This window comes from Nerophis ophidion, unplaced genomic scaffold (assembly GCF_033978795.1).
Source record: "Nerophis ophidion isolate RoL-2023_Sa unplaced genomic scaffold, RoL_Noph_v1.0 HiC_scaffold_33, whole genome shotgun sequence".
Lineage (NCBI taxonomy): Eukaryota > Metazoa > Chordata > Actinopteri > Syngnathiformes > Syngnathidae > Nerophis > Nerophis ophidion.
Window position 1 is genome coordinate 96739 of NW_026906955.1, and position 26710 is coordinate 123448.

Sequence of the window (26710 nt, forward strand, 5' to 3'; positions counted from 1 at the left end):
GAGGAAGAGGGGGTGCCCAGACCCCACACTTTAAAAAGAAAGTGATGGATGCACTGACCCCCAACATTAAAGTGAACAAGGAGGAACCACCGAGCGACCACTTAAAAAAGGAAGAAGAGGCGCCACAGACCTCCCACATTAAAGAAGAAGAGGAGGAACACAGCGTCAGTCAGGAGGGAGAGCATAATGAAGGACTGCTGGACTTCCCAGTGACTGGTGTCCCTGTGACGAGTGAAGATGATGAGGTCAAAGGTGAAAGTGAGGAGAAGAGAGAGGCGGAGCCTCCAAGCAGCGCTGCCAACATGTCAAGGTTGGCATGGTAACGCAGTTTCCCTTAGATTACAGTAAATGCATCTATTGTGTTTGGGCATTGTAAGGAAACTGCTCCTAACTTGGCTCCGATGTTCGTTAGTAAGACTGCCGGCATTAAAAGCAGACAGGATGTCAGGCAAACTCCAGTCCGTGAGGCCCTAGGTGCCAACTGACTTTACCAGGAGACCACGGTCGCTTAGGGAGTTGGACCGTTGGAAGGCAACTGAATTCCGACAGTTCTTACTGTACACTGACCCTGTGGTGCTGGCAGGATTCCTGGACCGGAACATGTACTCTAATTTCATGCTCCGGTCAACTGCTTTGTCCAAGTTGGTAAGCACGCCCTGAACATCTCAACCTTGCTGACTATGCTGGACAAATGCTAAAATCTTTTCTCAACCATTTTGATGAGCTTTATGGGACAGACCAGATTGTGTACAATGTCCACTGTCTGGTCCGCCTGGCAGACGAGGTGAAGAGGCATGGCTGTCTGGACTACTTTTCAGCGTTCCCATATGAGAATCATAAAAAAACTAATTAGAAAACCTGAGTTCCCTCTAGCTCAGCTGGTTCGGCGCCTTTGTGAGGTTACAGATGCTGATGCAGACATGTCACTGAAAAGGGAGCATTTTGTGGGCCCGATTCTTGTTGGCATGGAAGTTCATGCACAATATGGGGAAATGCAATGTGAAAGGTGGACCGTCAAATTATCAACAGGGGACAACATATATATATATATATATATATATATACATACATATACATATATATACATATATATAGAGGGCTTCACGGTGGCAGAGGGGTTAGTGCGTCTGCCTCACAATACGAAGGTCCTGCAGTCCTGGGTTCAAATCCAGGCTCGGGATCTTTCTGTGTGGAGTTTGCATGTTCTCCCCGTGAATGCGTGGGTTCCCTCCGGGTACTCCGGCTTCCTCCCACTTCCAAAGACATGCACCTGGGGATAGGTTGATTGGCAACACTAAATTGGCCCTAGTGTGTGAATGTGAGTGTGAATGTTGTCTATCTATCTGTGTTGGCCCTGCGATGAGGTGGCGACTTGTCCAGGGTGTACCCCGCCTTCCGCCCGATTGTAGCTGAGATAGGCGCCAGCGCCCCCCGATACCCCGAACGGGAATAAGCGGCAGAAAATGGATGGATGGATGGGACAACATGTTTCTGGTGGGGGATCAAGTCTGCCTTAGCAAAAATGATAATGCTGTGTACGCTATTTACACAGAATTTTCCCGGCAGTCTCCATTCTATACCTACCCCTTCAACTCCGACAGACTGAACATATTTTCTGTAAATGATCCATGTGATGAGCTGAAGTTGGTTGAGGTGTCAGCGCTGCGACAGAAATGTGTAGCCTTGCCGTAGAGGGATAGTTTCGTGGCCATACCCCTCCTCCACTAAATGAAACACAACAACAACAACAAAAAGTTCAAGTTCAAATCCGTTGAAACAATCAGTTAGGAGTTCAAATCGGTTAGATTAATCAGTATAAACAATCAGTTGAAGTTACAAACTGTAATACTCTAGTTGACTACCGACTTCTGACTATGACTATGACTTCCATTACTCTGGATGAAAATGAGCTGTAAGTATTATACAAAAGTTGGTACTATTCCATGTATACACTACACCCATCATTTCAAACCCTACTTTACCATTTTGCTGAAGTTCTGACTATTATAACCTGTACTTTTACCTTTCTTATACTTCTTCCCACCTTGGGGCAGCATTCAGGTTGAATCTCAGCTCATCTTACTTGCTTATTTGTTTACACTAACAGCTGTGCATGTTCCTTTGACGATGAATAAATACCCCTTTTCCTTCTTTCTACATTAAGGATGCTTTTTCATCTGATCACATTTCAAATGAACGGGGACATTGCGCTTGTCCCAAGTGGATGGTATGATGATGGCATGGTTTTCTGGCCCAGCTCTAAAAACTCAGACAGAATGAAAAGGGCCGCTTTAAATGAGGAGCAGCATGAGCCAAACTGGCCAAGATATGACGTTTCTGTTGTCCGAACTTGTGGTATGCAAATTCATAAATGCCTTCTTTAAAAATAACGTTATAGTTGCTTCTCTTTCTGCTTGGAATAACCTATTCTGTCTATTTTCTGACCAGGTCTCTTGTAAGAGAGACCTATAATAATAATATTCTGTTCAGCTCTACAGCTAATTTGAAACTCATGTTCATTTTAACATATTCAGTTTTAGACAACTACAAAGAGGCATTAAAAATAATGCAACAATATGGAAAGGGCTGCAACACCTCAGACCTGCAATCTGAGGCAGAGAATGAGGTTGAGCTGCCAGAAAAAAGGAACGGGAAGCCAGTGTAAGTGTGTTCTGTCTTGTTTTTGTCATGTTTCTACAGTAATAGGAAGGTAGCATTGAAAAATAAACCAGAGATGCTTGTACTATATGTATATTTGGCAATTTTGGTATTGCAATAATCCTAATGATATGGTTACCCAACAGCCATCGTCTCGGGGACCCGGGAAACGGTGACCTCACATCTCTGGGGTTGGCAAGCCAATTGCACTGGCAGAGTAAGGAATAATCTCTTAATATCGAAAAAACAAAACCACCACATTAATATTAAAGATATGGTTAACATTCTTAGTTCTAAAGATGTTCCCCTCTCCTTGTATCTTTTTTCCCAGCTCCACCGACTCGCCGAGTGCCAGCAAGAGTCAACTCAACTCCTCAACTGGAGATAACTTTCTAGGTAAAGACTGATCTCCAAAATAATATTGAATACAGTGGGCCCCATCTATATTAACACCTCAATGGTCACTTGGTTTCAAATCAGATTGCATCTGATCTGGGATTTCTGCATACTGCATAAAAAATCACAATCATTTAATACCAATTTATCTCCCTTAGCACCTCACCATGGGGAAGGACTTATTCATATGCCTTCACCAGCACCTGCATTAAACATGCAGAGAGTTACACAAGGTAGGGACTGATCTCTGAAATATTTGTGAATAGATAGTCCCCTTGGGTATTATCAGTCATGGTTAACTGGTGACTCTCTCCTAATGTCCACCTCACTAGGAACGGCAGTCCCTCCTCCACCCCCTCCTCCCCCCACACCAGCCCTCAACATGTGGCAGACAGAGGAGCCTGGATCCAGACTGGCCTACAGGCCAACATGGCGAAGGGGAAGAATGGCCAACAACGTTTCCTGCTCTGGTGAGCAATAACTGACATATAGCGGATGGTCATTCTGTGCCACAGATTTGGGAAAAAAATTCAAATTCCCAACCAATCACATATTTTCTTCAAACTTTGTCAATAACTTTTGTCATTAACTGAGGTCAATAAATAATGTCAGGATTATGAGTAATGAGGATAAACACTGAAACATGATATATTTTATACTGCTGTTTGTCAACAGCGGCTGAGGTCCAGATCCTTAGCCTGCTGGAAACAATTAAACACACCCAAGACCAACTGGTGGCGAAGGTCAACTTCTTAACCAGCGGGTTGAGCAGTACAGAAGTTGAAATGCCGGCCAATATCCAGTTTCCACTGGAACAGTTGGAGGCAGTGGAGGCATTTTTGAATGAACCATCAAATAGCTCAGTTCGACAAAGAGTGGTGAGGTTTCTTACTTAATATGAATGTTGCCATTAGGTTTATTGATTGTCCATGATTATGCAAATATTCTATTGAATCAGCCCTGACAACCAGGCCTGTCCTGAACCGCCTTCTCTCAGTGGTAAGATTATGTCAGTGATCTACAATCTGCCTGCTTTGACATGGTGTGTAAAGGTGGCATAGGTCCATGAGCCAAGAGAACAGGTTCTGTTTTTTTTACATTTCAGGACGCTTTCAACAGGAACAAAAACATTTTAAAGGCAACTTAAGCTTTAAAATGTTTACCTGTTTGTTTAAAGAGATGTCTTTTGCCTTTTAGATTTCTTCTTTGGCCGCCATCGGAGGCCAGGATGTGAAGCGGGTGACCTGGAACATCCTGGGCAGGATCTTCACAGATGAGGTTTCACATCAGATCAATTGGAAGGGTGTCATCAACAAAAAGTCCTTAAGCAGGATGGCAACAAAGATGTTGCCTTTCAGTAAGTATATCCTTCAAAGTAATATTACATACGTTCAAAGTCAATAGTGGGGGCAGCTGTAAAAATGGTAGCAAGCATCATACCTGTAGCTGCTCCCAAACTTATTCTCTTGGTCGGATTAACGTAAGGCTTCAACTGATGTTTGTCGACTTCCTTTATTGCGTTTCTTCGCATTTTCAACACTGTAAAACACCGTAAAAAAAACTGAAATAAAAGTAATACAAAATCACATGACGTAGTGAAAACATTCCTGTTAAGGCCTACTGAAAGCCACTACTAGCGAGCACGCAGTCTGATAGTTTATATATCAATGATGAAAACTTAACATTGCAACACATGCCAATAAGGCCACTTTAGTTTACTAAATTACAATTTTAAATTTCCCGCTGAGTTTCTTGTTGAAAACGTCGCGGAAAGATGAGGCGTATGTTGACGCGTGCTTGTGACGTTATTGGTTGGAGGGGACATATTAGCTCAGCACCACACATGGCTAAAAGGCATCTCTTTTCATCGCATAATCACACACTAATTTGGACATCTGAGTTACTGAATTTTTGCAATTTGTTCAATTAATAATGGAGACGTCAAAGAAGAATGCTGTTGGTGGAAAGCGGTGTACTGCAGCTGCCTTTAGCACCGAGACACAGCCGAGGTTTGTGGGTTGTGAAGCTTTAACACAGAGCGGTCAAGCGAACATGTTTCTCTACGTCAACCAGCATGTTTTTGGATGGGAAAATTGTGATATTGAGTTGGCTCTTACTGGAGACTTCAGTGGATTATGCGTCCTCCTGCAGTAGCTTTCAAAAAGGCAGCTGTGAGCTTGGCTTCTCTCTGAGACACTGGTGTGTTCACCGCAGACATCCGACTTCGAGGTATGCCTTTACAATCTCACTAAAACACTATTAAAACAATAAGCAGATAAGGGATCTTCCAGAATTATCCTAGTAAATGTGTCTAATTACAAACCCCGTTTCCATATGAGTTGGGAAATTGTGATAGATGTAAATATAAACAGAATACAATGGTTTACAAATCCTTTTTAACCCATATTTAATTGAATGCACTACAAAGACAACATATTTGATGTTGAAACTCATAAACTTTATTTTATTTTGCAAATAATAATTAACTTAGAATTTCATGGCTGCAACACGTGCCAAAGTAGTTGGGAAAGGGCATGTTCACCACTGTGTTACATCACCTTTTCTTTTAAAAACCCTCAATAAATGTTTGGGAATTGAGGAAACTAATTGTTGAAGCTTTGAAAGTGGAATTATTTCCCATTCTTGTTTTATGTAGAGCTTCAGTCCTTCAACAGTTCGGGGTCTCCGCTTTAGTATTTTACGCTTCATAATGCGCTAAACATTTTTCATGGGAGACATGTCTGGACTGCAAGCGGGCCAGGAAAGTACCCGCACTCTTTTTTTACGAAGCCACGGTGTTTTAACACTTGTCTTGCTGAAATAAGCAGGGGCGTCCATGATAACAACATATGTTGCTCCAAAACCTGTATGGACCTTTCAGCATTAATGGTGCCTTCACAGATGTGCAAGTTACCCATGCCTTGGCCACTAATACGATAATTATTTTCCTCTTTGTTCTGGAGGACACCACGTCCACAGTTTCCAAATACAATTTGAAATGTGGACTTGTCAGACCACAGAACACCTTCCCACTTTGCATCAGTCTATCTTAGATGATCTCAGGCCCAGCGAAGCCGGTGGTGTTTCTGGGTATTGTTGGTAAATGGGTTTTACTTTGCATAGTAGAGTTTTAACTTGCACTTACAGATGTAGCAACCAACTGTAGTTACTGACAGTGGTTTTCTGAAGTGTTCCTGAGCCCATGTGGTGATATCCTTTACACACGGATGTCGGTTTTTGATGCAGTACCGCCTGAGGGGTCAAACGTCCGTAACATCATCGCTTACGTGCAGTAATTTCTCCAGATTCTCTGAACTTTTTGATGATTTTACGGACCGTAGATGGTAAAATCGCTAAATTCCTTGCAATAGCTCGTTGAGAAATGTTGTTCTAAAACTGTTCGACAATTTGCTTACAAATTGGTGACCCTCACCCCATCCTTGTTTGTGAATTACTTAGCATTTCATGGAAGCTGCTTTTATACCAAATCATGGCACCCACCTGTTCCCAATTAGCCTGCACACCTGTGGGATGTTCCAAATAAGTGTTTGATGAGCATTCCTCAACTTTATCAATATTTATTGCCACCTTTCCCAACTTATTTGTCACTTGTTGCTGGCATCAAATTCTAAAGTTAATGATTATTTGCAAAAAAAAATGTTTATGAGTTTGAACATGAAATATGTTGTCTTTGTAGCATATTCAACTGAATAGGGCTTGAAAATGATTTGCAAATCATTGTATTCTGTTTATATTTACATCTAAGACAATTTCCCAACTCATATGGAAACGGGGTTTGTACATCTGAAACGCTCACACTGCCGCCGCCCGGAGCCGTCACTTTTTATTTTATTTATTTATTATTTTTTTCTAGTCCTCCACTATCAAATATCCTCATCCACGAATCTTTCATCCTCGATCAAATTAATGGGGAAATTGTCGCTTTCTCGGTCCGAATTGCTCTTGCTGCTGGTGGCCATGATTGTAAACAATGTTCAGATGTGAGGAGCTCCACAACCCGTGACGTCACGCGCACATCGTCTGCTACTTCCGGTGCAGGCAAGGCTTTTTTATTAGCGACCAAAAGTTGCAAACTTTATCGTGGATGTTCTCTACTAAATCCTTTCAGCAAAAATATGGCAATGTGGCAAAATGATGAAGTATGACACATAGAATGGAGCTGCTATCCCCGTTTAAAAAAGAACATCTCATTTCAGTAGGCCTTTAACTGTCTGAATAATGATAATAACAAATATGCTACTTTTCTGACAACATGCACTTTGCTGTGAGACTCCCTCCTTTTGATTCCTTTTGTCGCTGGCGATGTAAACGGGGTTAACAATGGCTGCCATTCTCCCCGCCTCTAATTGAGTAGTTAATTGGACTTCTTCACGTTGCCTCGTGCGCTGCAGCTGGCTACCTAACGTGATACATTCGGAGTTGAAAAACCGTGTCCGACTTCTAAGCCGACGTCACAGTTTTCAGGAGGCGTTCCTTGTCTATGGTTCCTTTGTAGTGTGAGACAGCAACCGGCTGGCTAACGTCCCTTCACAGCAGAATGGTTCCTATTGGTCAGAAGTTCAGTGACGTGTGTTCCGGTCCGCACTCGGCTATTTCTATGATGTGAGGTCTTGTTAATAGGCCTACACCAATACAAACATAGAATGATAGTACACATATAATAAGAAAACAATGTCAACTTCCCAAAGCTGAAATTTATAAATAAACATTTTTAAAAAAAACAGAGGCTATTGTCACATGAATGTATCTCCAAGACACTTGACACATTTTTTCTGCAACACAATGAAGACTTTGTACTGCAATGGTAATAACTCCATTAAGCTCAAATATGCTACATAGCATTCTATTTTACTTACATTATTGGGCTCATTTGGTAGAGCAGGCGTGCCAGCAACTTGAGGGTTGCAGGTTCGATCCCTGCTTGCACCATACTAGTCGCTGCCGTTGTGTCCTTGGGCAAGACACTTTACCCACCTGCTCCCAGTGCCACCTGTTATGTCCTCAGTTTCACCTATATGCTTATTTAGGTGTCTTAATTGAATAATAATCAGGCAACACGTCTCAACTCAATGCCTCGGATCACTCCCGTTTTTATTAACAACCTCCAGAGTCAAACTCTCCCTCGCTCTCGTGACGTCACACACTGAACACAGGCTACGGTGGCTCGGACATGACAAAACAGTACATGACACCACCCACACTGGTTTAAATGTAATAGGTTTGACAATGTAAAACGTTTTGAGCCAACTGAGAAAAGTGCTATATAAATATAATTCACCTCACTATTTTAGTTACATTATTGACTTTACAACCCCCTGGCGCTCATTTGTAATGTTTTTGTACTTATTTTAATTATTATTTATCGATTGTTTGTAAATGTTGCAGTTTTATAAATAAAGGTTTATAAAAAAATTTAAAAAAGGAAGGCGGCAGAACAGAGCAGTACTGCCTTGTAACGTCAAGTGTGCTAACTGTCGTAAAAGCACATCGACGCAGAAAGCCGCGAGCAGGACGCTAATAAGTCAGTCTTATTATTTCTTCTCCAGTTTGAAATATTGACGTCGTAGAAAATATATCTTTGATTCTTTATGTAAGGACAAAGTCGTCTCGAAGCGCTAGAAGCACTGTGCCGCTTTTCGTGCTGTCTTTGCTTGTTAGTTAGCTTAGCTCGCTAGTTAGCTTAGCTTGTTAGCTGCTAACAGAAGACACAGAAGTTATCAACACATCGCTAAGTAGAGATCAAGTGTGAGAGTAAAGTGTTGTGATTGTGTGAAAATGTCTACATTACAAATGTTGAGAGCGTTGGTGGATCAGCGACTAACTGCTGCCGTTGAAGAAATATTTGTAGTGTTCGAAAGAACGATAGCAGAATACGAGGCGGAACTTTCTAGAACAAAAGGGGAGAACAAACAACTACTGGACGCTGTTTTCAAGAAACATCAAGTTGTGTTACACAGAACAGGTTGGTTTACTTACTCTCACATCTTTTCTAACACTATATTTGATTAATAACAAGAACATGACATTTGGAATATATAATATAATCACAATGAGCAGTGGTGGAACAAGTCAGAACTGGGCCGGGGGCGGCCCCCCATGACGGGGCCCCCTAAACCTAAATAATAAAGCTAATTCTAACATCATCTTATAACACACACATGTCTCTCAGGGTTTACCGCCACCAATCTTTAACCAGGTCTTAAAAAGGTTGCCTGCCATCCATTTTTGCTGAAATGTGCATTTTCCCGACATGTATTTATGTTCTGACTTTCATCACAGCATCAGCCCGTTCACAGGATGTAGAAACATTATCAAAGGTTGATCAATATTATATACCCAGAGTGCTATCTCTTTAAAACATGCTGTAAAAATGCATATCCTCAGGAAATATGCCTTATAATAGTCACAAACTGGAGGATACATTTTTACTTAGGATAACATTTTAAAAGTAGTTTAAAGGTTTTATGGAATTTTCCAGGGTGTACGCCGGCTTCCGCCCCCCTGTTTGATTGATTGATTGAGACTTTTATTAGTAGATTGCACAGTACAGTACATATTCTGTACAATTGACCACTAAATGGTAACACCATTCGGGTGTTTTTTAAACAAATTTTTAAATCGTTAACCCTGTCCACGTTATTCAATTCATGATAAAAGAAAAGGAACAGGAGGTAGAAAATGGATGGATGAATGGAAGAAGACACGTCACAATACAACCATACAGGATAAAGGTTGGCTTTTGCGCCACTAGCTTAATGCTAACATACAATAGACGACCACATTGACAGGCTAACAAAAAATAGCATTGTGATACTTTTAAACTTGTACAAGGTTTAACAAATAGGAGTTTACTTGAACAAAACTGACACAAAACAATAGATGTATTTTTACTTCCATATTTATAATCCCCAAACTGTATAGAAACTAAACTTCGTTAGACAAGGCCATCATGTTCATCAAACCTTAAAACTCTGATTTAGTATGGGACATAATACAATAGTTTCCACTCACAAAGACCCTAAACGTCCAGATTTTTAACTGCTGATTTGTATTTTTGATGTTCAGTTGGCCGACTAGAGGAATTAGTTGTCATGACAGCTAACTTTATCTTCTTACATCACACGTTCAACCATCCTCCATTGCAGCAAATACACTACGTTTCAGTTGCAGTTTTTCTGCATTCGGTTGCCGGTATGGACTCTACAGGGTTGTGTTGGGGTGGGCGGGTGTTGGCTTTGTTTAGCAGGGTGGACTCGCATGGCGCCCTTTAAAGTGGTCTGGTGTAGGTCACGGGCCATGGGGGAGGGCGGCGGCCTCCTGGCCGTAGTTCCTGGTTGTCGCCTGCATGGACTGGGGGTGGAGGGGGTATGTCCGGGCCCTCTACTCCTCCTACTTATAGCACACACACTCACACATATATAAGACTTTGGGGGATTGCCCTGCGGGGAGGCATGGTAGGGGGGAGAAGGGCGCCTCCTATGGGACTCCAGTCCCCCTGTCTTGTCCCCTGCTCGTCCATTGCTCAATCTTAGCTGCATTATAGACACTTAGGATTTGGGGGGCTCGGCTTGGTTGGGACCCACCATGACCTTGATGTCCCCCAATTTGAATCGCATTATTAGTTTCCATAAACATACACATCTCACTCTCGATACAGTACACACATCAATAGGGACTGAAGGTCGGCTGTAACGGCTGGCCTCCTAATTTTAACTACACAGTAGACACACAGTGGGCCCTGTACACATGCGTGAGGGGGTTGGGGTATGGGAGTACGGCGCACGCCTCATTGCCTCTTCGGCTGGCGCGGGTTTCGGGGACTGCGGTCCGGTGGCCTGCCTTTCTCGGGCAAAGACCTCGCTGAAGGTGTGAGGATTTTATTCAATTATTATTATTATTATTTTTATTTTATCTTTTATATATGTATGTATGTATGTATGTATATATATATATATATATATATATATATATATATATATATATATATATATATATACAAACCCCGTTTCCATATGAGTTGGGAAATTGTGTTAGATGTAAATATAAACGAAAAACAATGATTTGCAAAACATTTTCAACCCATATTCAGTTGAATATGCTACATATTTGATGTTCAAACTGATAAACATTTTTTTGTTTTGCAAATAACCATTAACTTTAGAATTTGATGCCAGCAACCCATGAGAAAGAAGTTGGGAAAGGTGGCAACAAATACTGATAAAGTTGAGGAATGCTCATCAAACACTTATTTGGAACATCCTACAGGTGTGCAGGCTAATTGGGAACAGGTGGGTGCCATGATTGGCTATAAAAGCAGCTTCCATGAAATGCTAAGTAATTCACAAATAAGGATGGGGCGAGGGTCACCACTTTGTAAGCAAATTGTCAAACAGTTTTAGAACAACATTTCTCAACGAGCTATTGCAAGGAATTTAGGGATTTGACCATCTACGGTCCGTAATTCATCAAAAAGTTCAGAGAATCTGGAGAAATCACTGCACGTAAGCAATGATATTACAGACTTCTGATCCCTCAGGCGGTACTTTATCAAAAACCGACATCAGTGCGTAAAGGATATCATCACATGGGCTCAGGAACACTTCATAAAACCACTGTCAGTAACTACAGTTGGTCGCTACATCTGCAATATCCTGAAACACCGCCGGCTTGGCTGGGCCCGAGCTCACCTAAGATGGACTGATGCAAAGTGGAAAAGTGTTCTGTGGTCTGACGAGTCCACAATTCAAATTATATTCGGAAACAGAGGACGTGGTGTCCTCAAGAACTAAGAGGAAAATAACCATTCGGACTGTTATAGGCGCAAAGTTCAAAAGCCAGCATCTGTGATATTATGGGGGTGTATTAGTGGCCAAGGCATGGGTAACTTACACATCTGAGAAGGCACCATTAATGCTGAAAGGTACATACAGGTTTTGGAGCAACATATGCTGCCATCCAAGCAAGGTTACCAAGGCGCCCCTGCTTATTTATGCAAGACAAGTGTTACAACAGCGTGGCTTCGTAAAATAAGAGTGCGGGTACTTTCCTGGTCTGCCTGCAGTCCAGACCAGTCTCCCATGGAAAATGTGTGTCGCATTATGAAGCGTAAATAAAATACGACAGCGGAGACCCCGAACTGTTGAAGGACTGAAGCTCTACATAAAACAAAAATGGGAAATAATTCCACTTTCAAAGCTTCAACAATTAGTTTCCTCAATTCCCAAACATTTATTGAGGGTTGTTAAAAGAAAAGGTGATGTAACACAGTGGTGAAAATGCCCTTTCCCAACTACTTTGGCATGTCTTGCAGCCATGAAATTCTAAGTTAATTATTATTTGCAAAAAAAATAAAGTTTGAGTTTGAACATCAAATATCTTGTCTTTGTATTGCATTCAATTGAATATGGCTTGAAAAGGATTTGCAAATCATTGTATTCCGTTTATATTTACATCTAACACAATTTCCCAACTCATATATGGAAACGGGGTTTGTATATATATATATCAATCAATCAATCAATGTTTACTTATATAGCCTTAAATCACTATATATATATATATATATATATACTGTATTTCCTTGAACTGCCGCCGGGTTTGTTATCCGCTTGCCTCGTTTTACCGCCGGGTCAAACTCGTTTTGCAAAATAATTAGCGCATGCTTAGAATTGGCGCATGCCTAAAATTACTGCCGGGTCAAACTTGTTAAGCAAAATAATTAGCGCATGCCTCGGTTCACCGCCGGGTCAAACTCGTCACGTCACATGTGTGTAACATGGGTGGGAAATAAGCCATATTTCCTGTCATGGCATCCCCTCATATTACCTGCGCCGTTTCCACGTTTAATCTCGCGAGTTTAACACAGGCGGTCACGTGACCTGCTGCTGCCTATCGCGCTCTATATAATCCAGCGTTCCAAGATGGCTGCCAGGTGCGGTGGATACACGTAAATGTGCCGACCATCAGGGCCGAATTGCGATGAGAGAGTGTGGCGATGTTAAGATATTAAGCTGAGTTGGTAAGTGAATTTGTTTGCTAATAGTAGCTACTAGCCGTATCCATGTATTTTCTATGGCCGGTTAGCATCAGGTTTTAATCCCGGTTCCTCCAATGTTTCTGATCCGATTGAATTTATGTTTATGTCGAGTCTTTATTTTGTGTACTTACATACGGTGACTGAGTGTTGTGGCGTTTTAAGGCCATCTGCATTTTTTTATGCACATATTAAATGTTCTGAAAGTTTGCATATTTATGTAATTGTTCCTGTAGTTCTACAAATAGGAGATTGTTTCTGTTAAGGGTTTAATTATTATTATTTTTTATTTCTATTTCATATGTGTTGTTTGGAAAGGTAAAATGTGTTTCTTTAAGTTGTTTACCTGTTGCCATGGTTTCCGGTTGCTATGGTTACAGGCAGTTCCGTTTCCGCCGGCACGTTAAACAAAGTGTTAAAAGAGCTACGGCATTAACAAGCAACGTAGCGTCGTTAATACTACACTGGAGATAGTTCACCACGGTTGCAGTTCAGAGAAATAACCACATTAAGGTTCCTATTTCAGTGTGTTATAAGTGACAGTTTATATGTTGCACTCGTTAAAGTTTAGGACGTTTGGGCACTCACGTTGCCAGTAGATGGGACGGGTGTGCTAACCGCAGCTCGCACGTGTGTTTGTTTGCTGCACAGTGACTTCACGAACGGCAGGTTTAGTCACGTATTAGTTAAGTTTGTTAAAGAGACCCTCTCCCCTGTGACTGTTTACTATTTGGAGAGCGAGTGTGGAACATTATAAAGAGTTTAGTTGTGTGCTATCGTGGCTACATTGCTGCGAGGGAGGTGGACAGCGCGAGTTGGGGACAAGTGTATGAGTGTAATTAATGTGTGTTTATTATTGTCTGGTTATTGTATGTTTATGTGGTGTATATAGTAAATTGTTCAACTATATAAGCCGTCTCCTCTCATTCTCTCTTAGACTAGATTTATTGGGTAAATAGTGAATAATTGGAGCATCCCCCAAGGTAAAATACAATCCTTTACAGGCTCCCGTACATTAACGTTTTTTTTAATCAAAGTGCTTTTCATGATGGTATCCTTACATAACACTCAAATTTATAAGCGCAGGCCTAAATTTACTGCATGCCTTATGTAAGCGCCGGAGTGAGAAGAGTTTTTAAAATAATTAGTGCATGCTTACTTTTACCGCATGCCTTTGGTAAGTGCAGCAGTGAGAAGAGGTTTTAAATTAATTAGTGCCCCGACGGCAATTCAAGGAAATACGGCATATATATATCTATATATATATATATATATAGATATATATATGATTATGATTATTATTATTTGTAATTCCATCCATCCATTTTCTACCGCTTATTCCCTTTCACGGGGGGCGCTGGCGCCTATCTCAGCTACAATCGGGCGGAAGGCGGGGTACACCCTGGACAAGTCGCCACCTCATCGCAGGGCCAACACCGATAGACAGACAACATTCACACACTCGGGCCAATTTAGTGTTGCCAATCAACCTATCCCCAGGTGCATGTCTTTGGAAGTGGGAGGAAGCCGGAGTTCCCGGAGGGAACCCACGCATTCACGGGGAGGACATGCAAACTCCACACAGAAAGATCCCGAGCCTGGATTTGAACCCAGGACTGCAGGACCTTCGTATTGTGAGGCAGACGCACTAACCCCTCTCCCACCGTGAAGCCCATTATTTGTAATTATTATTTTTTATTTTATTAAAAGACAAAATAAAAAAATAATATATATTATTTATTTGTGTGGGGCGTCGCGCGGGTCTCGCTTCCTGTTGAGTGAGGTCTGTGCCCTTGTGGCCCGACCTGGCGCTGTGGAGTCTGTGTTGGTGACTTGATGCTGTGGCAGCTTTGTCTGGTCTAGATGCTGTGTCTCGGTTGTTTGGGCTGTGGTGTGTTTGTGCGGGTTTGGGTTGGGGTGGAGGGGTATATTGGTGGGGGAGGTGTTGATGTCTCTTGTTTGCATGTTGGCGTTTAGGCTGAGGGGCGGGCTGGCGCGGGCTGGTCTTCATGATCCTGTTGGCGTGTGGTTGGCGGTCGCAGTTTTTTTTTTTTCCTCGGTCACTTTGATTTGATAGGGTGGTGCTGGCTGTCTGGGGCTATTGCAGCTGCATTTTCTGCTGCCGTTTGTTTGTGGTGTGGGTGTACGTGGCTGCTGGGTCCGTTGCAGGGGAGTGGCCGATGTTGTGTCTCGTGGTAGCACGCACTCGTGGTGGTTGTCGGGGCTGACGAACTTGCCGGCTTCATACTTGTTTATTGTCGTGTTGGTTGGCTTGTCGGATGTGGGCCTGGGGTCCCCTTGCACTCTGCCGCGCCCGGTTTCGAACCGTTGTCTGGGGCAGGCTTGTCGGGGGTTGTCCCTGGGTGGCGGGGGTGCGGGGCCGGACCTGTGGGGTTTGGGGGATCGGCTAGTTCTCAGTGGGCAGTGGGTGCCGGGACTTAATCGCTGTCCCTCCAGCCTGTGTATGGATTTGTGGTCTCGTGTGTGTGTGTGTGTGTGTGTGTGTGTGGTTACAGGTATGTGTGTGTGTATATGTGGGTATGTATACATGTATATGTATGCGTGTGTTTGTATGTATGTATATATTTGTGTGTATGCATGTATGTGTAAATATATGTATGTATATGTTTGTATGTATGTATATATTTATGTGTATAAGGTTAAGAAGGGGTTAAAAACAAAACAAAAAGTGCTGCACGCAGCAACATTGATGAGGGAGACAGAGACAGAGAGAGTTATGATAAACGTGCATGCGTCGCCAGGCTCTGCTTTTTAACCATAGATTTATCAGATTTTATTTTTTATTATCTTTTCCAGGGGTGTCAAAAGTGTTCCCCGGAGGCCATTTGCGGCCCACAGCTAATGTTTTAATGGCCCACGACACATTCTAAAAATACTATTAAAATAAACAAAAACATAAACAAAAGTGAAATAAAAAAGCTTAAAGGCTAAATGTAATTTAGAAAAAGTTGCAATGTTGACTAATAAAACTAAGCAGTTTTTTTTTCTTTCAAATTGTCATTGCTCAAAACATAATATTGAATCAAAATCAATTTTGTTATGAATTATCGACCTATCCAAGTTTCCGATTACTTCACCTCAAATATTCCACTAAGAAAAATATTTTTGGTGGAAGATTTAGCAAATTTGTCAAATAAATAATCAAAAAATGTGTATTTTGTTTTCTTACTGTACCGAAAATGAACCGAACCGTGACGTGTATATATGGATGTATATATGTATATGTATATATATATATATTAGGGCTGTGAATCTTTGTGAGTCCCACGATTCAATTTTATATCGATTCTTGGGGTCACGATTCGATAATACATCGATTTTTTTCGATTCGATTCTCGATTCAAAAACGATATTTTTCTGATTCAAAAGGATTGTGTACTCATTCAATACATAGATTTCAGCAGGATCTACCCCCGTCTGCTGACATGCTAGCAGAGTAGTAGAATTTTTTTTAAAAGCTTTTATAATTGTAAAGGACAATGTTTTATCAACTGATTGCAATAATGTAAATTTGTTTGAACTATTAAATGAACCAAAAATATGACTTACTTTATCTTTGTGAAAACATTGGACACAGTGTGTTGTCCAGCTTATGAGATGCCATGCAAGTGTAAGCCGTTCAATCTTCAAATCTTTTCTCTTTATCAGGACAAAAAACAATGTTGTTTTTCGAACTTAGAAAAATTCCTGTTTTTTTTTTTTTTTCAAAATTCCAGGAATTCCATAATACCATTTCTCAATTAAAAATGTTACTACTTCGACATTTCTCGGCCGATTTGAAAGTCCAACACTCACCATTCAGAACATTCACAATTTTCCCCAAAAATCTCTCTTCCCAAAATTCCCAAATTTTCAGGAAATTCCCATTGAAATTAATGAAATCAAAGTTCAACAACTCCCACATTTTTCATGCGATTCAAACCGTTCCAACTCCCTTTCAACACTTATTTAAAAATATTCCCGGATTTCCTAAAATTCCCAGTTTTTAGGGATATTTTCCCCATTCAAAATGAATTGTCAATTTTTCTAACTTCCACAATTCCCACATTTTTCAACCCATTCAAAGCATTCCACCTTCAGCACATTCCATTCATCTTGGAAATTCAAACAACTATTTTTCCACATTCACCAAATTTCCAGGAATTTCGTTATTTTTCTAACATTATTTCCAACCCTCTATACTGCGATGACTCCTTTCACATTCCAACTGTTCCACTGTCAAAACATTCCTCTGAGTCAGGACAAAAAAAACAAGTGAAAAATTCCCGGTTTTCACAAAATTCAGTAATACCATTTTTCAATTAAAAAACTGTTACTACTTCAACATTTCTTGACCGATTTAAACAATTCCAACACTAACTAATTCAACTTGTTCATGCTCTTCATCATTTTCAAAAAAATCCCGCTTTTCCCCAAATTCCCAAATTTCCAGGAAGTTACCATTGATATGAACCTATTCACACCATTCCAACATCAACATATTCCACTCATCCTGGACATTCAAACTAACATGTTCCCAAGTTTTCAACCAAATGACACTTTTCCTGGACATTCAAACTAACATGTTCCCAAGTTTTTAACCAAATGACACTTTTCCTGGACATTCCAACTCTTCAACATTCAAACCATTCCAACATTCAAACTATTCTTACATTCATACTACATTCTGTCAGCATTTTACTTCAACTTCAGTATTGGAGCATTCACACACAATTATTTCAGGAATTGCTTCATCTATTTATTATTGTTATTAATATTATTATTATTATTATTATTATCTATCATTATTATTATAATTAAATGTAGCTTACCACATTGAATGTGTGGACTGCATGAATGATTCCTTCTCAGTTCTCACTCTAACACAATTTGAGTGTTTAGAAACGCTAAATTATTCTAATCCATTATTACTATTATTAATAAGATAAACAAGTTCTCTTTTGAAGGTGTAGTCAGTAATTTGATTAATTTTTCCCAGTTTGATTGTGGCGACACTCTCTAAATGAAAGCAAAACAGATTTAATCTTTTTTGGCCAATATGTTGACTGTGCTCATGCTTTTTTAGTGTGAAATGTCTCTAAAGATGAATGTGAAAATGACAGTAATTATAGTCCACCAGCAGGGGGAGCTCATCACTAATACTACTGCGTGGAGGCTGGCATGTGGTACATTATTTCCTGTGTGTGTATGACTTATTCAGAGGGAGAACAGCACACTTTCAGGTATGGTGTCTACCATTAAGGATTGCAGGAATGACTTTGAGGATGTTTTTATATGAATAACGTGGATTGGACGTTGGCCTGGGAAGACATTCCCCTGACAATCTTCTTCATGTGTCATCTGGAAGTACCCTGACTGTTGAGAGGGGAAACTGATGAGATTGTGGCATCATATATTGGTGCAGGACAATGTCTCATGTGACTGAGCAAAGATGGACTTCTCTCAAGAATGTTTGTTTTCTCCTGTCCCGCAGACCTCGAAGAAGAACATCTGCCTTGTGATCAGGAGGCGGAACCACATTCCTCCAACATACACGAGGAAGAAGAGGTACCACATTCCCAACACATCAAAGGGGGAGGACAGGAGCCAAAGCCCCCACGCATTAAAGAAGAAGACAAGACACCACAGACCCGTAGTGTTAAACTGATCCTGTACATTAAAGGTCAAGCGGAGGACCCACTGATCTTACACATCAAAAATGAAGAGGAGGACCCACTGACCCCTCACTTCAAGGAGCAAGAGAACCCGCTGACCCCTCACATTAAAGAGGAAGAGGAGGAAGAAGGGATCAGTCAGCCTAAATGGTTGGAGGAGTTCCCAGTGAGTGTGAAGAGTGAAGATGATGAAAGTGAGGAGAGGGGAGGGGGGGAGCCTCCAAGCAGCAGCTCAACACAACACATGACAACAGAAGCTGATGGAGACCACTGTGGAGGATCACAAGCAGACAAGCTCTTAGCTCCACTATCAGATAGTGAGGACACAACCTCACACTCTCCTCACACTGATGATGATGCAACATTATCAGATAGTGAGGACACAACCTCACACTCTCCTGACACTGATGATGATGATGCAACATTATCAGATAGTGAGGACACAACCTCACACTCTCCTGACACTGATGATGATGCAACATGTCACACTGACAACACTTACTTCACATGTTCTACCTGTCACAAATCCTTTAAATACCGTAGTTCTCTGAAAGGACACAAGAGAATACACACCAGACCCAAACCTTTTATCTGTTCAATCTGTAGTAGAGGTTTTGCGGAATGTCGATATTTGAAAGAACATATGAGAACACACACTGGTGATAAACCCATTTTGTGTTCAATCTGTCGCTTATCTTTCACAAGGAAGGCACATTTGAAAGAACACATGACAACACACACTGGTGAAAAACCTTTTTCCTGTTCAATCTGTCGCTTATCTTTTGCAAGGAAGGCATATTTGAAAGTGCATAGGAGAATACACACTGGTGAAAAACCTTTTTCCTGTTCATTCTGTGGTAAAGGTTTTACACAAAATTCAGATATGAAAAGACACATGAAAACACACACTGGTGAAAAATCACATTCCTGTTCAGTCTGCAACAGAAACTTTTGTCAACGATCAACCCTTGTAGCACACATGAGAACACACACTGGTGAAAAACCTTATTCCTGTTCAACCTGTGGTAAATGTTTTACACAAAGTCAGAGTTTGAAAAAACACAAGAGAACACACACTGGTGAGAAACCTTTCACATGTTCAATCTGCAACAGAAGCTTTGGTGACCGATCAACCCTTGTAGCACACATGAGAAGACACCCAGGAGAGAAAGTGTTGAGTTGCAGTGTGTGTGGTGAAAGATTGTCTTCTAAGTACCAGTGTAAGAAACACAAGTGTGCTGGTGAGAACAGCAGCAGCAAATGAAACTGCAGGATTTGAAATAAACTGTCCAGACTTTCATTTGGACTTTCTAACAACATCAGCACATATAACATGTGTGACATTGTTGTTTGTCTAACACAATCTTGTCAACATGCTTCTACATTTATACACCATTTTTTCAGCCCATTGCATGCATTAATATGCAACATTGTATGCATATATCCAATTACAACAAATCAGCTGACCTCATCAGGAATATAATAATGGATAATAAGGGGTGTGAATTCAATTTTCATCAGGTTGAAGTCAGCGAGGTCGAGAGGTTACTACACTCTCTTCGGGACAACAAAGTAGCTGGTGCAGACAACCTGGATAGTAAGTTACTGAAATTGACTGCTGGTGTCATATCAGTGCCTGTTTGTCATATTTTTAATAGATTTTTACAAGTTGCTCTGTGTCCAAACATATGGAAGCTGGCAAAGGTTACTCCTCTACATAAGGATGCCAACATGGCTTTCAATGAGGGCAATTCTAGACCAATAAGCATCCTACCTGCTTTATGTAAAATACTGGAGAAATGTGTGTATGCCCAAATTCAGTCAAATGGGCTCGCTACTGATTGTCCACATGCATATAGAAGGAGCCACTGCTCTTATACAGATGACCAATGATTGACCACTCTTTTAATTGATCAACTTAAATGTTATGGTTTTAATACTTGGGCTTTAATGTGGATACAAAGTTATTTGTCCTCAAGATCTCAACAGGTGTATTTTAATGGCAGCTTGTCTAATAGCAGAAGTTTGGATTGTGGTGTTCCACAGGGAAGTTGCCTGGGACCTTTATTTTTTTCTATATTCACCAATGATTTACCTTGGGCTACCAGGCGTGCCAAATTGGTTCTTTATGCTGATGATGCAACCTTATATTATGCTGCACCCTCATCCAGTGTACTTAATGTAGTGTTGAGTATCATGCAGTGTACTTAATGTAGTATTGAGTATCATGCAGTGTACTTAATGTAGTGTTGAGTATCATGCAGTGTACTTAATGTAGTATTGAGTATCATGCAGTGTACTTAATGTAGTGTTGAGTATCATGCAGTGTACTTAATGTAGTGAGTATCATGCAGTGTACTTAATGTAGTATTGAGTATCATGCAGTGTACTTAATGTAGTATTGAGTATCATGCAGTGTACTTAATGTAGTGTTGAGTATCATGCAGTGTACTTAATGTAGTGTTGAGTATCATGCAGTGTACTTAATGTAGTATTGAGTATCATGCAGTGTACTTAATGTAGTATTGAGTGAGTAACTGAAAGCTGTGCATGACTGGACAGTTTGTAACAGACTTGTCCTTAACATCTGAAAAACCTATTGTATTGTATTGTATTGGGGACCAGGCAAGGGTTATCTTGGGACCCAAAGTTGGATCTGAGGCTCGGTGTTTCAACAGGTCAGAAGTGCCAAGCTCCTTGGAGTGATGGTGGACTGCAGTCTGTCCTGGTCAAATCATCTCTTTCCTGGCTAACAGTGCAGAACAGTTTGTCAGCTAATACTCTTATTTTCTTCAAATCAGTAACCGGTAGTAAAACTCCTGCTTTTCTCACGGTCCAAATAGTTGACAGTAGCACTATGCACAATCATAATATCAGGGCGTCCAGTGAGGGGCATTTTGTACTCCCTCGTCCCAGGAAGAATGCTTTGCGGAAATCTTTTATTTATGGATCTGTATCGCTCTGGAATAACCTGCCTCAAATTCTCACCGGCACTGAAAGTAAACAGCATTTTAAAATGAAAGTAATATTTTATCTGAGTTTTTAAATTACTTTGCTCGTTGATGATTTTTTTATGTTTGGATTTTTATTGTGTAGTTATATGTATATGGTCATTATTATTCTGTGACTGTAAATTGTTTGCCTGTTTTCTTATTGATGCCTTTTTTTTTTTTTTTTGTCTGTATTGCGTAGTTACAATTATATGCTTTTACTTGTAATTGTGTTGAGTTGTGGACCCCAGGAAGACTAGTGGGTTGTTATGGCAACCAGCTAATGGGGATCCTTAATAAAAATCAAATCATTGTGTACTTTTATATTGACATCAATTATTACAAGAGGAGCAGTTTTACTAAAAAGGTCACTAAGTCCAAAACAGTACAAAACATGTGATACGTGCAAATTACATTTAGTGTACATATATTTTATACAAAATAATCTCCTTTTAAAATGTGTGACTGTATGTGTAACATTGTTGTTTGTCTAACACTATTTTAAAATGTTTCTACATTTATAGATTAGATATTTTGTATTAGTATTTTTTTTTTGTCAATTACATGCATGAATACGCAACATTGTGTACTTTTATTAAAAACTGAACAGAACAATTGGACTGAAAAGGTGAGAGTAAACAGTACAAGACATTTTACATACATTAAAAAAATGTAAGTGTATATGTATATATATATATATATATGCTTATATATATATATTAGGGGTGTAACGGTACACAACAATTTTGGTTCGGTACGTACCTCGGTTCAGAGGTCACGGTTCGGTTCATTTTCGGTACAGTAAGAAAAAAACAAAATATACATTTTTTGGATTATTTACTCAACAAATTTGCTGAATCTTCCACCAAAAATATTTTGATTTTGATTCAGTATTATGTTTTAAGCAATGACAGTTTGAAAGAAAAAAAAACAGCTTTGTTTTATTAGCCAACGTTGCAACTTTTTCTAAATTACATTCAGCCTTTAAGCTTTATTATTTCACTTTTGTTTTTTGTTTTTTTATTTTAATAGTATTTTTAGAATGTGCCGTGGGCCTTTAAAACATTAGGTGTGTGCCGCAAATGGCCTCCAGGGCACACTTTTGACACCCCTGCTATATTCTTTCTCCTATGTCCCCCCCTCCCTTGTGGAGGGGGTCTGGTCCGATGACCATGGATGAAGTACTGACTGTCCAGAGTCGAGACCCAGGATGGACCGCTCGTCGGGACCCAGGATGGACCGCTCGCCTGTATCGGTTGGGGACATCTCTACGCTGCTGATCCGCTTGAGATGGTTTCCTGTGGACGGGACTCTCACTGCTGTCTTGGAGCCACTATGGATTGAACTTTCACAGTATCATGTTAGACCCGCTCGACATCCATTGCTTTCGGTCCCCTAGAGGGGGGGGGGGGTTGCCTACATCTGAGGTCCTCTCCAAGGTTTCTCATAGTCAGCATTGTCACTGGCGTCCCACTGAATGTGAATTCTCCCTGCCCACTGGGTGTGAGTTTTTCTTGCCCTTTTGTGGGTTCTTCCGAGGATGTTGTAGTCATAATGATTTGTGCAGTCCTTTGAGACATTTGTGATTTGGGGCTATATAAATAAACATTGATTGATTGATTGATAATAAAAAAATTAAATGTAATCTAATTAACCAATGGGTAAAAATGAGAGCCTGACGACGCATGCTCATTTATCTTACACTAACTCTCTCGCTCTCTGTCTCTGACCCGCCCTCACCAATGTTAACGCTGCGAGCACCTCTTTTTTTTTTTTGAACCCCATCTTAACCCTGAACGTACATTGAAAATACACGCAACCATAACTTAAAATGCCGGACATCTGAGGCATTTAAGAAAGTCCACCTGGACAGCTGCGCAAAGAGGACATGTCCGGTGAAAAGAGGAAGTGTGGTCAGTCCATCATAGCCCAGTCCTTGCTAGCATGCTGTGTGTTGTTGTTTTTTGGATTGATTGAAACTTTTATTAGTAGATTGCACAGTACACTACATATTCCCTACAATTCACCACTAAATGCTAACACCCCAATAAGTTTTTCAACTTGTTAAGTCAAAATATATATATATATATATATATATTCATCATACAATATTAGACTTATTCTTAATAGTGTTTTTTATTGGTGTTTGTATTATTGAAGTGTGATATTTTTCTTTGTAATTATTAATCAAGCCATGGATAAGCAGCTTTATATGATATACATATGTACTGCTTCACATCTGAAACATCTTCTGGACCACTTCAGGAAGCATATTATTATTTACTTTATATATCATTTGAACAGTTGTCTTTTATACAAATTTAAAATGTGTGACTTTATGAATCATTTGCTGGGTCTCTATAATCCATTTAATTAATTATCTTTATTAATCTTTTTGTAATATGATGATTGTGTTGTGATTGTTTTATAGGAATGTCCCCAGACCTTGATGCAATTTAAAAGTGAGGGAAAATGACTGAATTGTTTGTGGAAGGATGGTTTTGTTTTTACAAAGTTTTTACATTTGTGGATAAAACCCAAATTTCCATTTTTGTGTTTTAAGCATTTTAAATGTTTGTTTTTTTCTTAACATCCCCAAAACATTATCAATTTCAGAAAAGTAGTTTGGAGTGTCAAGCAAAAGCCAATATTGTACATCATGTTGTCATAAATTGCAAAACAACATCCTAAAATTATTTTAAGTGGTCATTTCTGTTTTTGTTTTTGTTTTTTTATGAACTCCTTAGCCTTTGGAAGAATGGAAACTTTCAAGTTATTTGTATTTTTTTTTTTTTTTGTTCCAGAGAAAATACAGCAAATAAGAAATAATAAATAAGCTGAGATGGGCACCAGCGCCCCCGCGACCCCAAAAGGAATAAGCGGTAGAAAATGGATGGATAGATGGATGTCTAGTTTCAGAGTTTGAAATCTGTAATATTGTGTCCATCCACCAACAGCCCAGAAAGTTTAGAAATGAGTTCTGAAAAACATTACATGCTGTATTTAGAATATTTTGAACCTTTATATTTGTTTTTAAATATTTTTGTCTATTTACAGGTCGTACTTACTGAAATCTTGAAATATTATAATACTTTTATCACTCAATAAGTGCATCAGCGACCAAATGCCTTTTTCCAACCACCTGCGTTGCAAACACCCAGACTTTGAAATAAGGGACACCTCGCAGGCGGTTGGAACATTTTTGGTGTCCCTTATAAAACTTGGATGTCCCCTATTTCAGTCCGGGCCTGAAAAACTGCCAAAATGCTTAGAAAAATGAACTTTACACCTCCACTAGACCACTGTTGCACTCACTGTAAGTCCTATTCATACCAAAATCACAAGAACATTGTATTCTTCAATCATACATTTATTTTTTCAAAATGTGCAAAACATAGGGGGAAAATGTTTTTTAAAAACCAATTGGGATCAAAAAAGGAAAACCTACAAGAACAAGAAAGAAAGAAAGGTCTGTCACAGCAGTGTGAAAAAGAGCGCTTGCTCCAAACGTCATACTTTAATCAAATAAATCCTCATCAATGTGAAATGTGCAAAACTGAACATTTGCAGTTTCTTCTAAACCATTTTCCATTAAACCGCTGGCACACACAGACCAAACACACAGGTTGATAATATGGATGTTAACAATGTCCATGTGAATGTCCTACAAGACAAAGGTCAATGCCCGTAAATGTCCTTCATGGAGTCTTAGGGCCAGGGGACGTCCTGGTGACTCTTCTGATTGATAATAAAGAAAAGAAGAACGATTGGGAAATTGTATTAGAAGCACAGCCTGTGGTGAAAAAATGAATGAATGAATTACATATATATATATATATATATATATATATATATATATATATATATGTTTTTGTACTTCTTTTTATATTGTTATATATATTATAATATATATATATATACATACACACACATAATTTGTTTTATGTTTGTATTTATTATATATATATGAAAACCTGATTTCCTTTCTTTTTAATCCCAGGGAACTGCCATGGACTTTCATCATAAATATGAATAAACACTCCATGTTTCTCCATCTTACCTCGGACTGCTGCTCCCCATCATTTTATTGATGTCAATCTACTATTTAAATATACACATACATACAATACTCTCACATTTTATTGATGTCAATCTACTATTTAAATATACACATACATACAATACTCTCACATTTTATTGATGTCAATCTACTATTTAAATATACACATACATACAATCCTCTCTCATTTATAACAAATCCAACCGTTTGGAAATTAGTTAAAAATTGAGCAAGTTATGCCCTGCGATGAGGTGGCGACTTGTCCAGGGTGCACCCTGCCTTCCGCCCGATTGTAGCTGAGCTAGGCGCCAGCGCCCCCCGCGACCCCGAAAGGGAATAAGCGGTAGAAAATGGATGGATGGATGTATGGCGTCAGGGCTTCACGGTGGGAGAGGGGTTAGTGCGTCTGCCTCACAATACAAAGGTCCTGAGTAGTCAGGGTTCAATCCTGGGCTTAGGATCTTTCTGTATGGAGTTTGCATGTTCTCCCAGTGAATGCATGGGTTCCCTCCAGGTACTCCGGCTTCCTCCCACCTCCAAAGATATGCACCTGGGGATAGGCCCCTCCCACCTCCAAAGACATGCACCTGGGGATAGGCCCCTCCCACCTCCAAAGACATGCACCTGGGGATAGGCCCCTCCCACCTCCAAAGACATGCACCTGGGGATAGGCCCCTCCCACCTCCAAAGACATGCACCTGGGGATAGGCCCCTCCCACCTCCAAAGACATGCACCTGGGGATAGGCCCCTCCCACCTCCAAAGACATGCACCTGGGGATAGGTTGATTGGCAACACTAAATGGTCCCTAGTGTGTGAATGTTGTCCATCTGTGTTGGCCCTGTGATGAGGTGGCGACTTGTCCAGGGTGTACCCCG

At 40.2% G+C, this 26710-nt stretch overlaps 1 protein-coding gene across 4 annotated transcripts; it reads left to right on the forward strand.

The window, feature by feature from the left end:
• On the forward strand, positions 1-22097 carry LOC133546572 (oocyte zinc finger protein XlCOF22-like). 4 transcript variants are annotated; one of them, XR_009805240.1, is made up of 8 exons: positions 1-310; positions 2165-2355; positions 2535-2661; positions 2805-2875; positions 2990-3054; positions 3213-3287; positions 3387-3524; positions 4252-4371. XR_009805240.1 is itself a non-coding variant. In XM_061892348.1 (6 exons), exons 1-6 carry the CDS (start codon positions 3242-3244, stop codon positions 18810-18812), a joined length of 642 nt encoding a protein of 213 aa, XP_061748332.1. In that variant the 5' UTR covers positions 3216-3241; the 3' UTR covers positions 18813-18957. The 4 variants fall into 4 exon arrangements, 3 of the variants coding, with proteins under 3 accessions (XP_061748332.1, XP_061748330.1, XP_061748331.1); XM_061892348.1 differs by lacking the exons at positions 1-310; positions 2165-2355; positions 2535-2661; positions 2805-2875; positions 2990-3054 and adding exons at positions 3730-3932; positions 18603-18676; positions 18792-18957 and having other exon boundaries at positions 3216-3287; positions 4252-4411; XM_061892346.1 differs by lacking the exons at positions 1-310; positions 2165-2355; positions 2535-2661; positions 2805-2875; positions 2990-3054 and adding exons at positions 3730-3932; positions 18603-22097 and having other exon boundaries at positions 3254-3287; positions 4252-4411.
• The last annotated feature ends 4613 nt before the right edge of the window (positions 22098-26710 follow it).